Source organism: Saccopteryx leptura, chromosome 1 (assembly GCF_036850995.1).
Source record: "Saccopteryx leptura isolate mSacLep1 chromosome 1, mSacLep1_pri_phased_curated, whole genome shotgun sequence".
Lineage (NCBI taxonomy): Eukaryota > Metazoa > Chordata > Mammalia > Chiroptera > Emballonuridae > Saccopteryx > Saccopteryx leptura.
The window spans coordinates 257,556,964-257,570,396 of NC_089503.1; the positions used below are offsets into that span (position 1 = coordinate 257,556,964).

The 13,433-nt window shown below is 52.3% G+C and overlaps 1 protein-coding gene across 3 annotated transcripts; it reads right to left on the reverse strand.

Moving 5' to 3' along the window:
* Window positions 1–7,991: 7,991 nt before the first annotated feature.
* Window positions 7,992–12,909, reverse strand: EPHX3 (epoxide hydrolase 3). Of its 3 annotated transcripts, XM_066348227.1 has the most exons (8): window positions 12,721–12,909; window positions 11,577–12,093; window positions 11,307–11,392; window positions 10,769–10,926; window positions 10,546–10,674; window positions 8,961–9,064; window positions 8,725–8,861; window positions 7,992–8,635 (listed from the first exon to the last, which is right to left on the reverse strand). In XM_066348227.1, exons 2-8 carry the CDS (start codon window positions 11,817–11,819, stop codon window positions 8,410–8,412), a joined length of 1,083 nt encoding a protein of 360 aa, XP_066204324.1. In that variant the 5' UTR covers window positions 11,820–12,093; window positions 12,721–12,909; the 3' UTR covers window positions 7,992–8,409. The 3 variants fall into 3 exon arrangements, with proteins under 3 accessions (XP_066204324.1, XP_066204331.1, XP_066204314.1); XM_066348234.1 differs by lacking the exon at window positions 12,721–12,909 and having other exon boundaries at window positions 8,725–8,771; window positions 11,577–12,280; XM_066348217.1 differs by lacking the exon at window positions 12,721–12,909 and having other exon boundaries at window positions 11,577–12,276.
* Window positions 12,910–13,433: the final 524 nt, after the last annotated feature.

Consider the following 13,433-nt stretch of genomic DNA (forward strand, 5'->3'; position numbering starts at 1 on the left):
GGAGAGAAAAAGACAAAAGTTGCATAAGAAGAGGCACAGTCTGGGCCTGACCTGTGGTGGCGCAGTGGATAAAGTGTCGACCTGGAAATGCTGAGGTCACCGGTTCGAAACCCTGGGCTTGCCTGGTCAAGGCACATATGGGAGTTGATGCTTCCTGCTCCTCCCCCTTCTCTCTCTATCTCTCTCCTCTCTCTCTCTCTCTCTCTCTCCCTCTCTCTCTCTCCTTTCTAAAAAAAATGAATAAATAAAATTAAAATTAAATTAAAAAAAATTGATAAATGGGACTTGATCAAAATTAAAAAAAAAAAAAAAAAGAAGAGGCACAGTCTGGCTCACAAGGAGTGTGCTGAGTCAACAGGCCTGTGGACCAGGCACAGCTTGAGTCCTGCCCATGCATATCACCCTAGGAGAAAACCTAAGCTCCTAGCCCTATGGACCAGGTCTTGACCCTCTCTGGCCCCTCTGACCTGTCCCCCCCCACCAAAATCAGACTGAGCCAAACTTCATTTTCACCCAATAGCCTTGCACTCTCCCAGCCTTTGCCCTCTGCCTGAGACACCCAGCTGAACAGAGGATCCTTTTGCTTCTTTCTCAAGCAGGAACTCACAGGAAGTGTGTTCTCTTTGAACATGCACTTTCTTCTAGTTATAAGGCATGCTTTGCTATTTCCCACTTATGCCACCACTTTACCCATTCTGGTCCCTCTTTCTAGCATGATTGTCCTCCCCCCATTCCTGTACCTGGTGAACTCCTGTTTATTCTTCAAGGTCCCAGCTCCAGGAAGCCCTCTCCCAAACCCCATTCCTGCCCACCCCCAAGCTGAGCTCCTCTGCAGCCGCCAGGACTTTACCTGCATCTTCCTGCCCTCCAGCTTAGCCTTGGCCACAAGGGGATGGGGCTATCTGTGTCCTGCTGTCTCCTTCCTAGACTTGGAGCTCCCTAGGGACCCGGATATCATCCAGCATGGGGTGGGCACAGAAGGGCTGACATGGAATGGTTTAGTGGCTCAGGAAGTGGCTGAAGTAGAGTTGAAATGTTCAGAAGAGCCACTACAGGGGGCCCAGACCATTCTCTTCAGTACCATTCTGGGAACCTGGGGGCCAGAAAAGAACCTGAAGGTTTATGGTGCAAAGGTAGGGGCTTCAGGAAGGGGAATAACTCCTCCCTTGACCCGTCAGAGAAAGGAATTTCTGCTGGAATGAATGCTCTAGGGATGTTAAACTCCCCACTTCAAGGAACAACCAAGAAACTGGACACACATTTTGCCTAGCAAGAAGTCTAGAGTCTGTTACTCTGCTGAAACAGAAGCCCCTGGTGTATGGCAGAAAGAGGCAGAGATGGGATAAAAATGATAAAAATATAGGCCTGGCCTGTGGTGGCACAGTAGATAAAGCATCGACCTGGAATGCTGAGGTCATTTTAGAGAGGTAATTTTAGAGAGGTCATTGAGAGAGAGAAAGAGGAAGAGAGAAGTGTGGGAGAAACAGGAAACATCAACTCCCATATGTGCCTTGACCAGGCAAGCCCAGGGTTTCGAACCAGTGACCTCAGCATTCCAGGTCGACGCTTTATCCACTGCGCCACCACAGGTCAGGCTATAAATAATATCTTTAAAAAAAAAAAAAAGAAAATATAGGCTGAGGGTGGCACAGGGAGAGTGGGGACAGAAAGAACATTTATAGAGCTTCTAGTCTGTGCCAATTCTTTTCTGAAGCCCCCATGATTTTGAGGGAACCCACTCAGCAAGCAGAAGTTGGGGTTCTGGCTCCAGGGTCCTGATGCTGTCCTCCAGCCACTGGGGCAGTACTAGCCCAAGGTGTCTTGATCCCTGGGGAAGAGGGTTGTTGAAGAGATCATTCCCACGGTCTTGCAGAGGGGCAGCCACACAGTTCCCAACATAGTGGGGGTAGGGCAGGCTTGAACTCTCCCCCTGCCCCTGCTGGCTGGCTTGGCTGGGGACTGCATTTCTCCTCAATGAGTCAGTCCCCAGGGATTGGGGACCTGGGGCGAGGCCAATATATAGCTGCTGGGCCCAGGCCTGCTGACCAGGAATCTGAGAATGTGCCCTTGGCTTCTTCGCCTGGGACCATAGTTCCACCCTCCTCACTGAAGCTGAGGCCAGGTCTTGCTGCCCAGGCAATGAGCCATGCCAGAATCAGCAGGGGTAAGGACTGCTGGATGGGTCCTAGGCAAAAGTGGGATGGCTGGACCTCAGGGGCTGTGGGTTGCAGACCAAGCTAGTTCTCCTGGCTACTGCCTTCCTAGGGCCCTCTTATGCTCAAACCCTCTATGACTCCCTATTGCCCAGAGTAACACCCTTCCCAATTTCCCAGTTTCACTTTCCTGTCTCCCAGCCTTCTGCATTTTCACAAAGGCTGCTCCCACTGCCACAATTCCTTTCTCATACCCAGAAGGCACCTGATAGCTCACGCTGATCTTCCCGCTCTTCTTCATTAAGTCATTCAACAAGTATCTACTGTGCCCCTACTTGGTGCCAGTCCCTCTTAAATATAGGTAGAGAGGAACAACACAGAGCAAGTTTCTGCCCTGATAGGGAAACAGACAAGAAACAAGACTGTGAACAAATAAAAATCATCAAGAATAACAAGAGGAAGGAAGAGATTTTAGTGTTGAGGGGAATCCAGACTTGCTAATGAGGGGACATCAGAACTGAGACCTGAAGGGGAAGAAGCCAATGAGGCGCAGTCAGAGGAAGGGTGTTCCAGGCAGAGAGAACAGCATTTGCAAAGGCCCAGAGGAGGAAGAACTGAGTGGATGAGAGGAATAGCGAGGAATCCAGAGTGCTGGGTGCAGAGTGAGCAAGGGGTAGGAAGTTAAGAATGAGGGCCAAGTCCCAAGGGGCCGAAAGGTCTGGGATTCTGTCCCAAGCACAGTGGATGCCACTAGAAAGCTTTAGCCAAGGGAAGCTGATCTGACTGAGTTTATAAAAGATCACTCTGGAAGCTCTGCCATTTCTTCTCCCAAGGAGCCTTCCTGCAGCTACACACGGTCTCCTCTGGCTCCCATGATCCCTTCCGTCTCAGCTGCCATCCTGCCACGTGATCCTGCGTGGCTCCACTCATTGCTGAATTTCAACATCTAGCATCCATCCAGGTACACAGTAGATGAGAAAATTGTCAGTTGACAAATGAATGTGCCCTGTACATCTTGAAGCAAAACGGGACTCAGAAATTGGAACCTGAATGTGCCCAGCACCAGCTCTTGCGATGTCCCTGTTTGGACACAGACACATCTAGCCCCCATTAGATCAGGACTGGGTCAAAAGAAGGGCTGGAGGTTGTGAGGACTTACTGGAGGATGAGGGGATATGAGAGCTGAAGGTGGAAGAAAGAACAGTAAGGAAAATGGAATTCACTTCAGTTGGAGCATCTATTGGCTCTGCAGCTCTGGCAGTGAAAGAGGGGAGGCCACTCCCTACCCTTTCTGGGGGCTGTAGTTTCCTTGTCTTAGGATCCTCCATTGGATGGGACAACCACTGGATGTCTTGGCCTCATGGGCCCTGAGCTCTGACCACTCTAACCTTCTATGGCCATGACCTCACTCAGGACCTCATCTCCTCCTGCTCGTAACTGAACTATGATTTTTCTGATGTCCTTTAACTTTGCCTGTGCCTCTCTGGCTCCTGAAACTTATCTTCCTTCCTGCAGACATGGCACTTGTCCTCTCCACCTTTCTTCCTGCTGCAGAGAAGGGGAGCACCTCCCCAAATCTCCTCCACTTCTGGGGCTTTTCATTCCCTCCTCCCTTGGCCATAGGTTGAGATCTGTACCATGAGAAAGTAATTACAGTGAATGCACATCTCACATCCTTCACCTAGCATCCAAGCTCCTGTCTGTCTCCACATCTCCCTCCACCTCCCCCCACCCTTTTACCACTCCACCCTATGTCCTGAGAGTCTGACCTCTCCAGACTGTATCAATGGACAGCTTGTCTGGTTTCTTATTTGGCCAATAGGAGGTACTGGCAGAAGAAAAAGCCAGAAGAGAGAATGGGATATTAATCCTCCTGCATCTCTCTGGTGGGTCACCTCAGCTGACTGTGTCCTTTGACCTATTCATACACATTTATTGCTGGGTTTTGCTAACCTCCTTCCTTCTTCTTGCCCATTCCCTGACCTGGAGATGGTAACAGCTCTTGCACCATTGGTTTCCTCAAACCCAGCCTGATAGCAAACCTTTTTTTTTTCCTAAATGAGGTTTGCTGTCAGGCAGGAGTTTTGTATTTATTATTATTACTGTTGTTGTTATTATTGTTATTATTATTATTAATTTGAGAGAGAGAGGACCTGGCCTGTGGTGGTACAGTGGATAAAGCATTAACCTGGAACACTAAGGCCACTAGTGGGCTTGCTGGGTCAAGGCACATAGGACAAGCAATCAAAGAACAACTAAAGTGAAGCAACTATGAGTTGAAAATGTAGGCCCAGTAGTTGCTGCCATCACAGCCACCAGGCAGGTGCAGGTTCTCATTGAATTTGGGCAGACAGTAGAGAAACAGCGGAGCCAAAAACTGGTGGGCCATACATTTATTCTAGCCTCGCAACCGGCTGGCGAGTAAACACAAACACACAGGGCACCAAAACCCACTCACATGTTCTCCGGTTCCACAACCAGGAGAATCTTTCTGGTTTTTCCTAGAATCAAAGGCCCCACTAGCCTCAGTCACCTCTTTTTCCCCATCTGCATGCCTTCTCCCTTCTCATCTCTGCACAAACTGGCTTTTCCTTCAGCACCTTGACATCTTGGCTGCTTCTCTGCAAAAACCTGGCCTCCTCCTTCTCTTTCTCCAACTTTTCTTGGTGTGAAAACTCCTCCTCCAGCAACATTAGCATAACAAACTTCCTTCCCAAGCAGGAAGGTAATTAGCAGTTTCACCTGGGAAGCATCATCCATGTGGGCAGTGCCATTTTTAACAATAAAAGTGAGCAAAATCAAATAACACAAATTTAAAAAACTTATTTACCCAATAATACTTCTCACTCCACCCCCTCCTCTTTCTATAAAATCAATTAATAAAATCTTTTAAAAAGAGAGAGGGGAGAGAGTGAGAAGCATCAACTCATAGTTGCTTCACTTTAGTTGTGCATTGCTTCTCATAGATGCCTCGCTGGGGCGGCTCAAGCTGAGCCAGCAATCAAGCCAGTGACCTTGGGTTTCAAGCCAGTGACCTTGGGATTATGTTGATGATCCCACGCTCAGGCTGGAGAGACCCTGTTCCAGCCAGAGACCATCAATTAGGCCAAACCACCTAATTCAAATGTGCCAGTTGTTTCTTCTAGGGTCCCCACTCTTCCCTCCCTGTCCTTGCTTAACTGCACTCAGAGCATTCATGACCCTATCCTCAGCTCCCACTCCAGGGTTTCCTCCCTCAGATCTGCATGGCTGTCCTCTCAAACTCTCAGTGCCTTTTCACACTAGGAGCTATGCTTTTCCTCCTTGACTACCCTCTTCCATTGCTGGGACACCATGCTTGCCTGTTTCCCTTTTTCATTTGTGGTTTCCTTCCTCTGTCTGCCCCTTAGATGTTGGGGGATTTTTGGGGTACAGTCTCCAGTCTTGTTCTACACTCTGTTCTGGGGAGACTTCATCTTTCCTAATGTCAGTGTCCTTTTGCCCCGCTGTGCCATCTTTGTCTTTAACCCATAGATGCTTCTAGGTCTCTGCTCCAGGTGTCCAGCCTGCAAGTAATATTTGATACACAGATCTGTCCGAGACCGTCCCCTGCTGGCCCTCATTGGCTGGGGATCAAGCTCTTGTTCCCCATGTTTAAAACCTCATGTTTAAAACCTTTGCAATCGCATGTCTTCCCACCCCAAACTTTCTTCATGGTCTCACGGAAATGCTAAATCATCAGTGCATGGGAGCACATCCTTGTAGGGTTCAGCTCCAAGGCTACCTCTTCCAGGCAAACTTCCCTCCCTCCCCCTAGGTAAAGGACCTTCCCCAGTTCCTCAATCTCTGGGGCCTAACCACACAGGGCTGAGAGTGTATGTGCCTGGTTCCGACTCCACCATTCAGCTGCGGGGCCAGCGGCTTAGAGCTGGCGGTAGAAACAGATGAACGAGTGAAAGCATGAATGAGTGAATGATGTAAGGTGGTCTGGAGGGGGAAGCTCAGAGCTGGGAAAGGGAGAGGCCGAGTTTTGGAGGATTCACGACCACGTAATCCCCCTTCAAGCCCCCTGCTTCTCCGCTCCCGCCCGAACCACTTGTCCAGAAGACGCGCCAGGATTGGCTGAGGCTGAGAGAGGCGGGCTGAGGCTGATCTATGAATCACTACTGGCTCATTCTCCAGGACTCTGCCCAATCAACGAGGTCGCTCCCCCCCCCCACCCCCCGGCAGCCAAGGAGGAGGAAGACTGCGCCTTTTCGTTACCCTGGCAACCGTCAGCGGACGCCGTCGCTCCGGCAACTGTCTGAGGCCTCCAGTCAGCCTTCGCCTGGGCCCCTCTGGTCACCCAGACAACTGCTACCCGTTCCGGTTAACCATCAGCCCTTCCCCCGTCACCCTGGCAACAGGCGCCAGACTCACCGCCCCCTCAATACTGTCCTGCTCCTGCCTGTAGGCCTCCTCTCCTCGGACCTTTGCCCCAGGTTCCTTCCGCCCATCTCCGGGCCCCCAGGGGGGCACTACTCCCACCCTGGCCGGGGAGTCCCAGCTTCGGTCGTCGCCGCGTGCTGAGGCTGCGAGCCCTGTTCGCACTCTTGCTTGGAGCTGTCCAACCACCACAGGGAGCTTTTCAAAATGCAAGCCATGTTCCTACCCTACTGAATCCCCCACCCCCACCCCACCCCTCTCCCCTTGAGAACCGAGTCCAAACTCCTCGGTCTGACTGCCTCCTCCCTTGCTCTGACCCAGCAGCCATTCATCTCCTCATTGCTTCTCCAATAGCACACGCTTATTCCAGCCTTCCACCTTTCCATTTACTGCTCCCTACTCCCAAAAAGTGCGCCCTCCAGTGAGGGAAGCCTTTCCTGAACCTCGTCTCACACTCATAATAGCTCTGATGCCTTTTCTCCGTTAACACCAGAATGAGACTGTGTTCTCTTGTTCACACTATCCCCTGTGCTTAGAACAGTGCCTGACACATGATGAATGAAAGGATGTTATACTGGGGACAAGGGATGGCAGAGGGAGGTGACTAGCAGGCCAGCTTAGACTAGGCAAGCCCATCCCAGAGATGAGTATGTATGAAGTCTGCTGGGTCTCCAGAGAGATTCATCATGCTGCAGGTCTTGACACTGTCCCCAAAGGCCAGGCAAAAGCTGGGGAGAAGTTGAAGCTGTGACTAGTTTGGGGTTAGGTAGTCCATGCTTGACTTGTACCACCCTCATTGGGAGGTTGGATCCTGGGACCCCACACATTATCAGCAGAAACTGGTGAATTTGGAGTAAATGATTCCAGGAGCTGAAGAAGTAGGCCTCAAACCTCAGATGGCCATTCAGAGAGCTGCCCTTCCTGTGCCAGTCCAGAATCTCACATATCCTCAGGGAGCCAAGAGCTGTTTTCCCATGGATCTGAGACAAGATCTCAGTCATCTTTCCTAGGCTGCTTGCAAGAGAAATTGACCTTTCAAGGCCTGAAGTCACAACTGGACTATCATGAGAGGGTGCTGCCCAGGGCCTGGCTGGAGAGGAGTCTAAATACCTACATGCCTGCCCAGGTGGGTCCTCCCCTTGGTGAGGGGGTAAGGGCCAGGCAGGAGGCCCCCGTACTAGGAACACTCTCATCAGCATTGTCCAATAGAATTACTTATGCTGCCCTGTCCAGATGGCTTGGTTGGTTGGAGCATCGTCCCAGACCATGGAGGTTGCTGGTTTGATTCCCTGGTCAGAGCACATACAGGAGCAGCCTGATGGTCTTTTCTCTCTCTCTCCAAGTCTCTCTCTCTCTCAAAACAAACAAACAAATAAACAAAAACTACTCATGCTTATGCCCTTGAATGATGGCTAGTGTGACTGAGAAATTGAGTTTTTAATTGTATTTAATTAATTTGCAATTAAATAGAAGTCACCAAATATGATTACCATTACTGTATTGAACAAAGCAACATTTAGCTGAAGAACCAGATTGGAGGTAGAAAACAGGGACAGGAAGGTCAGAGTTTATGGTTCAGGGGTGGGTGATTTTGTTAAGAAAACTGGGGCCCCAAGGACGGGAAGAACACTCAGCATCTAGCGCCATGGGGTAGAGGCATCCTGGTTTTCTGGGGTCAAAGTATGTGCTCACACATGCACATTCATATTTGTGTGTGAGCATATGGGTTGGTGTGCACCAGAGCACCCACAGATGCACTTGTGTGTAATCTAGGAGTTCCACACTTATGCATGATCCAGACCACCTTTGTATGTAGGCTCTCTAGTGCACACAGACCAGTGAGCGAGGGCCACTAGTGCAGCAGGTCTTGCAAGAAAGCCCACATGTACTGGTGCATTTCCTCAGGGTGGCTCTGTGGGAGCCAGTGCCCCACACCTGGCAGGATGTGGGCCTCCAGGCGGCCAGGCACAAAGCGACTTCTGATGGCCCCCACTAGGCCCTGCTGGAAGTAGGGGTCCTTCTCCCCCCACAGCAGCAGGGTGGGTGTGGCCAGCTCCTGGGGCTCCAGGGGGAAGTTCCTATGGCCAAGATAGACAGGCAAAAGGATGGCTATCCCCACCCACTTCCCCAACAAATCTCTTGAGCTTCTGTCTGGGTCTGGTCTTACCTGAAGAGGTTTCGGTAGTAATTGATGGGACCCGTGAGGCCACTGGGCTGTGACAAGTCATAAAGAAAGGCCTCAAGCTCATTGGGACTCAAGTGTGGGATACCCCTCTTGTGGTGGGTGAGGGAGGTCTTCAGGATCTGGGAACACAACAGGACTCTGGCTTGTGCTCATCCTACCCAGTCCAAACCAACTGCTCTCTACCTTCCCCTTAACTCCCGGCCTTCAGCCCACTTCACCTGGAAATCAGACATGGACAGCAACTTCTCAGGCAGCCAGGGAAGCTGAAACAGGAACACGTAGTTGGAGCGGAAGAACTGGCCAACGTGGCGCAATGAGTAGTCTAGGGGGAGGGGAATGCAGAAATGAGGCCTAGGCTTGGGGTGGCTCCACACCCCTGCACCTCTATATAAACCGTGGTCAGACACAAGGATTTGCCAACACTCAGGCATGCAACCGCTGCCTGTCTGAGCCTGTGATGACACTCGACTTTCCCCTTCACCCTGGCACCAGCTTCCCTCCCTGCTGAGTAGTCACTGTACCTAGAGAATTGGACCACCTCCCTCTGCAGCTCCTGGGAGACCCCACAGCCACTGGTATGCTTCACTTGCCCAGGCCTGCTTAATTCAACAAACATTTATTCAGCACCTACTGTAAGCCAGTCCTGTTCTAGACTCTAGAGACACAGCAGTGAACAGGACAGACAAAACTCCCTTGCCCTCAGGGAACTGACAGTCTAGAGATGAAGACAGGCAGGAAAGAACAGAGAGAGAAAGAATGAAAAAGAGAGAAAGAAAAGAATGATCATGCATATAGCTATGACTACAATGCTGGGAATTAAAATCAGGTGACATGATGAACACTAGGTAGCCAGAGATGGCATCTTATGCTATTGCAGTTGCTTAGTTACCTATGTCTTCATTGCTAAAAGAAAGCCATTTAATCTCTCTGTTTCCCCAACTGGATCATGGAGATAATAACACTTCCATAAGCCTAGGAAGCTTGTATAGGTTACTGTATGAGGCTACTTGTCAGAGAAATTGTTACCTGTAAGTGCTCAAAAAATGTGAGTTACTCCTAAATGTACTGTCACTGACTGGTTTCGTTTTTTGTTGTTGTTGTTTTGTATTTTCCAGAAGCCAGAAACGGGGAGGCAGACAGACTCCTGCATGCGCCCGACCGGATCCACCCGGCATGCCCACCAGGGGGCGATGCTCTGCCCATCTGGGGCATCGCTCTGTTGCAACCAGAGCCATTCTAGCACCTGAGGCAGAGGCCATGGAGCCATCCTCAGCACCTGGGCCAACTTTGCTCCAGCGGAGCCTTGGCTGCAGAAGGGGAAGAGAGAGACAGAGAGGAAGGAGAGGGGGAGGGGTGGAGAAGCAGATGGGCGCCTCTCCTGTGTGCCCTGGCCAGGAATCAAACCCGGGACTCCCGCACGCCAGGCCGATGCTCTACCACTGAGCCAACCAGCCAGGGCTGTCACTGATTGTTTTTAATTCATTTTAGAGAGAGAGAGAAGAGGGAGAAGCAGGAAGTGTCAGCTCCCATATGTGCCTTGACCAGACAATCCCAGGGTTTCGAACTGGCGACCTCAGCATTCCAGGTCGACGCTTTATCCACTGCACCACCACAGATCAGGCATACTATCGTTGATTGTAAATTGGGAGTTCCACAGGGGAAGAGACCGGTTCACTGCTGCACCCTCCTGCACCTAGAGTGTTGACTACTGGATGAAGTGTAGACATAAACACATGCCCCTTCAAATGACATATTCTTGCATCCTAGACAATATACCCTTGCATCCTGGATTCCCTGACACACCTTGGTACACTGACATGGGGGCGGCACTGACCACCACCATCCGCTCCACCAGGGATGGGTAGTAGATGGAGAAATTCCAGGCTAGTACTGCACCCCAGTCATGGGCCACAAGGATGCACTTGGAGTAACCTGGGGGATCAGAGGAACTGGAGTAAGTGAGATACCAGGTAGAGGGGAGGCAGGGGTAGGGGAGGCCAGGGTTGGGATGGGGGCACATCCCCACCCAGGCCTAGGATAACATCTTGGATGTCCGCCATCAGCAGGTCTATAGTGTAACAATCCACATCCTTTGGTGAATCAGAGGAGCCATATCCACGCAGGTCCACAGCCACCACGTGGAAGTGGCTCTGGAACTCCCGGAGCTGGTAGCGCCAGGAAAACCTGTCCAGGCAGAAGAGGGAGGGAGTTTGAATCAGGGTGCCCAAGCTGTACCTCCGCCCTCACCCAGCAGAATCCTTTAGCAACCCCACCTTCCTGCTTTGGATTTCTCAAAAAGGAGGATGGGGAACTCCAGACTCAGCGTGAGGTTACTGCACCCTGGATGCCAGGCAGAATTAAGATAGATTCCTCTTTGTCTCATCTCTTAGGGTCTCTGGTCCTCGGGTCCTATATAGATGTCTGCCCCAGAGCGCCTCATCAGGGCGTTATATCTTTGCGGCCCCAGTCTACCCAGCCTTCATCCTGCCTCCTGGTTGCCCTGGTGGTCCGAGCTCCATCTCGCCCCTGTCCTGTGCACCTAGGCCCCTGGGCCTCAGACAGACCAGTTCTCGGGGAAGCCGTGCAGAAACAGCATGAAGGGTCCGTTGCCGCGTCCAGCCGAGACATAATGCAGACGCAGGCCTGAACTCTAGGGGAGGTATAGAATGAGATCTGGGGAACTCCTTTTCCTTATGCTTAAAACCCTTCCTCCCAATTCCACACCCGCCGACTTAAAGTTGGATTCAATAATTTGGGCTTAGTTTACCATGCCCCAGACCCCGCCTCCCAGGCTGCTCGACCCCCGCAACCCCGACGGTTCCCCGCGTACTCACCTTGAGGGTCAGGAAGCAGTGCTCCCCTAGCTCGGGGTCGCGTAAGCAGGCAGGTGGGATGCGCCGGGGGCGCCCGCAGCAGCCGCGCCGGGGCCGGCACAGCACGTGCGTGAACGCGATGCAGCAGTAGACCGCGGCGGTCAGCAGCGCGGCAGCAAACACCAGGCTCCACATGAAAGCGCGCAGCAGCTTCAGAGTGAGGCGCGACGGCGCAAGTAGCGCCGTCACCACCAGCTCAGGCATGTCGCTACGTCTCGGAACGACCGTGCAGCCGTCGGTTGTCTCGGCCAGGGGCGCGGGCAGTAGCTCCGAGGCGGGGTCCGCACTGCGGGGCCCACCGCCTTTGGCCTTGGGTCCCTCCGTGCCGTCGGGGCTTGCGGAACTCGCGAAGAGAAGGATGGGCAGCTCAGGCCGAAACCACCACCACACAAGACTTACCTGTGTCTAGTAAATACCTGGGCAGGACGGCCACAGGGAACCAGGCTAGGGTGCGGAGGTGGAGCTTGCGAGGACCAGGCTTCGGTGGGTGGGGAGGAGACTTAGAGTGAAGGGGTGCCGGACACTAGAGCGGTGGGCGGGGCCTAAGAACAGGGCGTGGCCTAATAGAACTCCCGTAGCAGGTGGTGGGGGGGTCTAAACTCTTGAAGATTGGGGTCCTGCATGAACAGGAAAGACGGGGAGTCCTGGTAGAAACGGGAGGAGCCTAGAGCGAAGGGTCGGGGCACTAAAGGGTAGGTATGGCCTACGAGCCGGAAAGGTGGACCAAACCTGACTCAGGAGCATAGTGGGGACTGGGGGCATGGCTTGGGAGCGTGGGCGGGAAGAAGGCGGAGTCCAGAAAAGGTGGGGGTCTCACGTTGGGAAGGCAAGTGAGAGGACTGGGCCAGTGACTGGGGGCCGGCTTGGATCCGGGCCAATGAAACGAGGAGGCGGTGCTAGGGCTTAATATGGCCGGTCAGGCGGGACCGGAAGCGGGAACAAGGGGCACAGTGCGCCACAGCTGAGACTAGGTGGGCAACGTGGACGTTTGCCGCGGCCCGAGATGGCGTCCGGAGCCCCGGCCACAGCCTCCTGGAAGCTATCCGCCCTAGAACGCGCGACCCTCCCCTCAGCCTGGCTCCGAGAGACCTATCAGTATCCTCACCTAGCCCTGGTTCCAACGGCAGGTCCTACGGTCTCGACCCCGCGCTAGCCTCCAGTTGGCTCAGTGGGCCCGCCGGCCCGCCTCTGCGCAGCTGTGATTGTATTGCGGCGGTCATTTTTGACGTGCGGGCGACAGCTTCCACCTGAGGGCAATCCGCAAGTGTGCGGTTCCGCCTGTGGCAGCGAGGATACACTGATTCCTCGTAGTGCCCTAAGGCTGGGCTTCTTTGAGTCACTGAGACTGTAGCTGCGAGAGGAAGCAGGGCCGGGCCAGGTGAGAGGTTTCTTCCTCATCGTTTTGCAACCTTCCCTCCTAGATGCTGTATATTTCAGGGTCACTCATTTAACCCTTACAACAACCCTATTACGTGTAGGTTCTGTTATCACATCCCTATGTATTACATACCGTGAACCTGCAATTAGGGGATTAAGTCATTGGTCTAAAGCCACACAGCTGGCTAAACAGCAATCCAGAATTTTGAGAAATCAGTAATTTGGGCTCCACCTCTCCTTCTGCCTGGTGGCACTCACTGGAACGTTTTTAGCTTTCTGCGGCTATCCTAGGTGTCTCTTAAATGTGTTTATGTGCCTATTCTTGGTTAGCAATTTGGGATATTGTCATTGACTCTTATGTCACCACCACTGGACATGCTGTTTTCATCTGCAGTTTTTCTTTTGGTTTCTCTAATTGAAACATTCCTCCCTTTTTGTCAC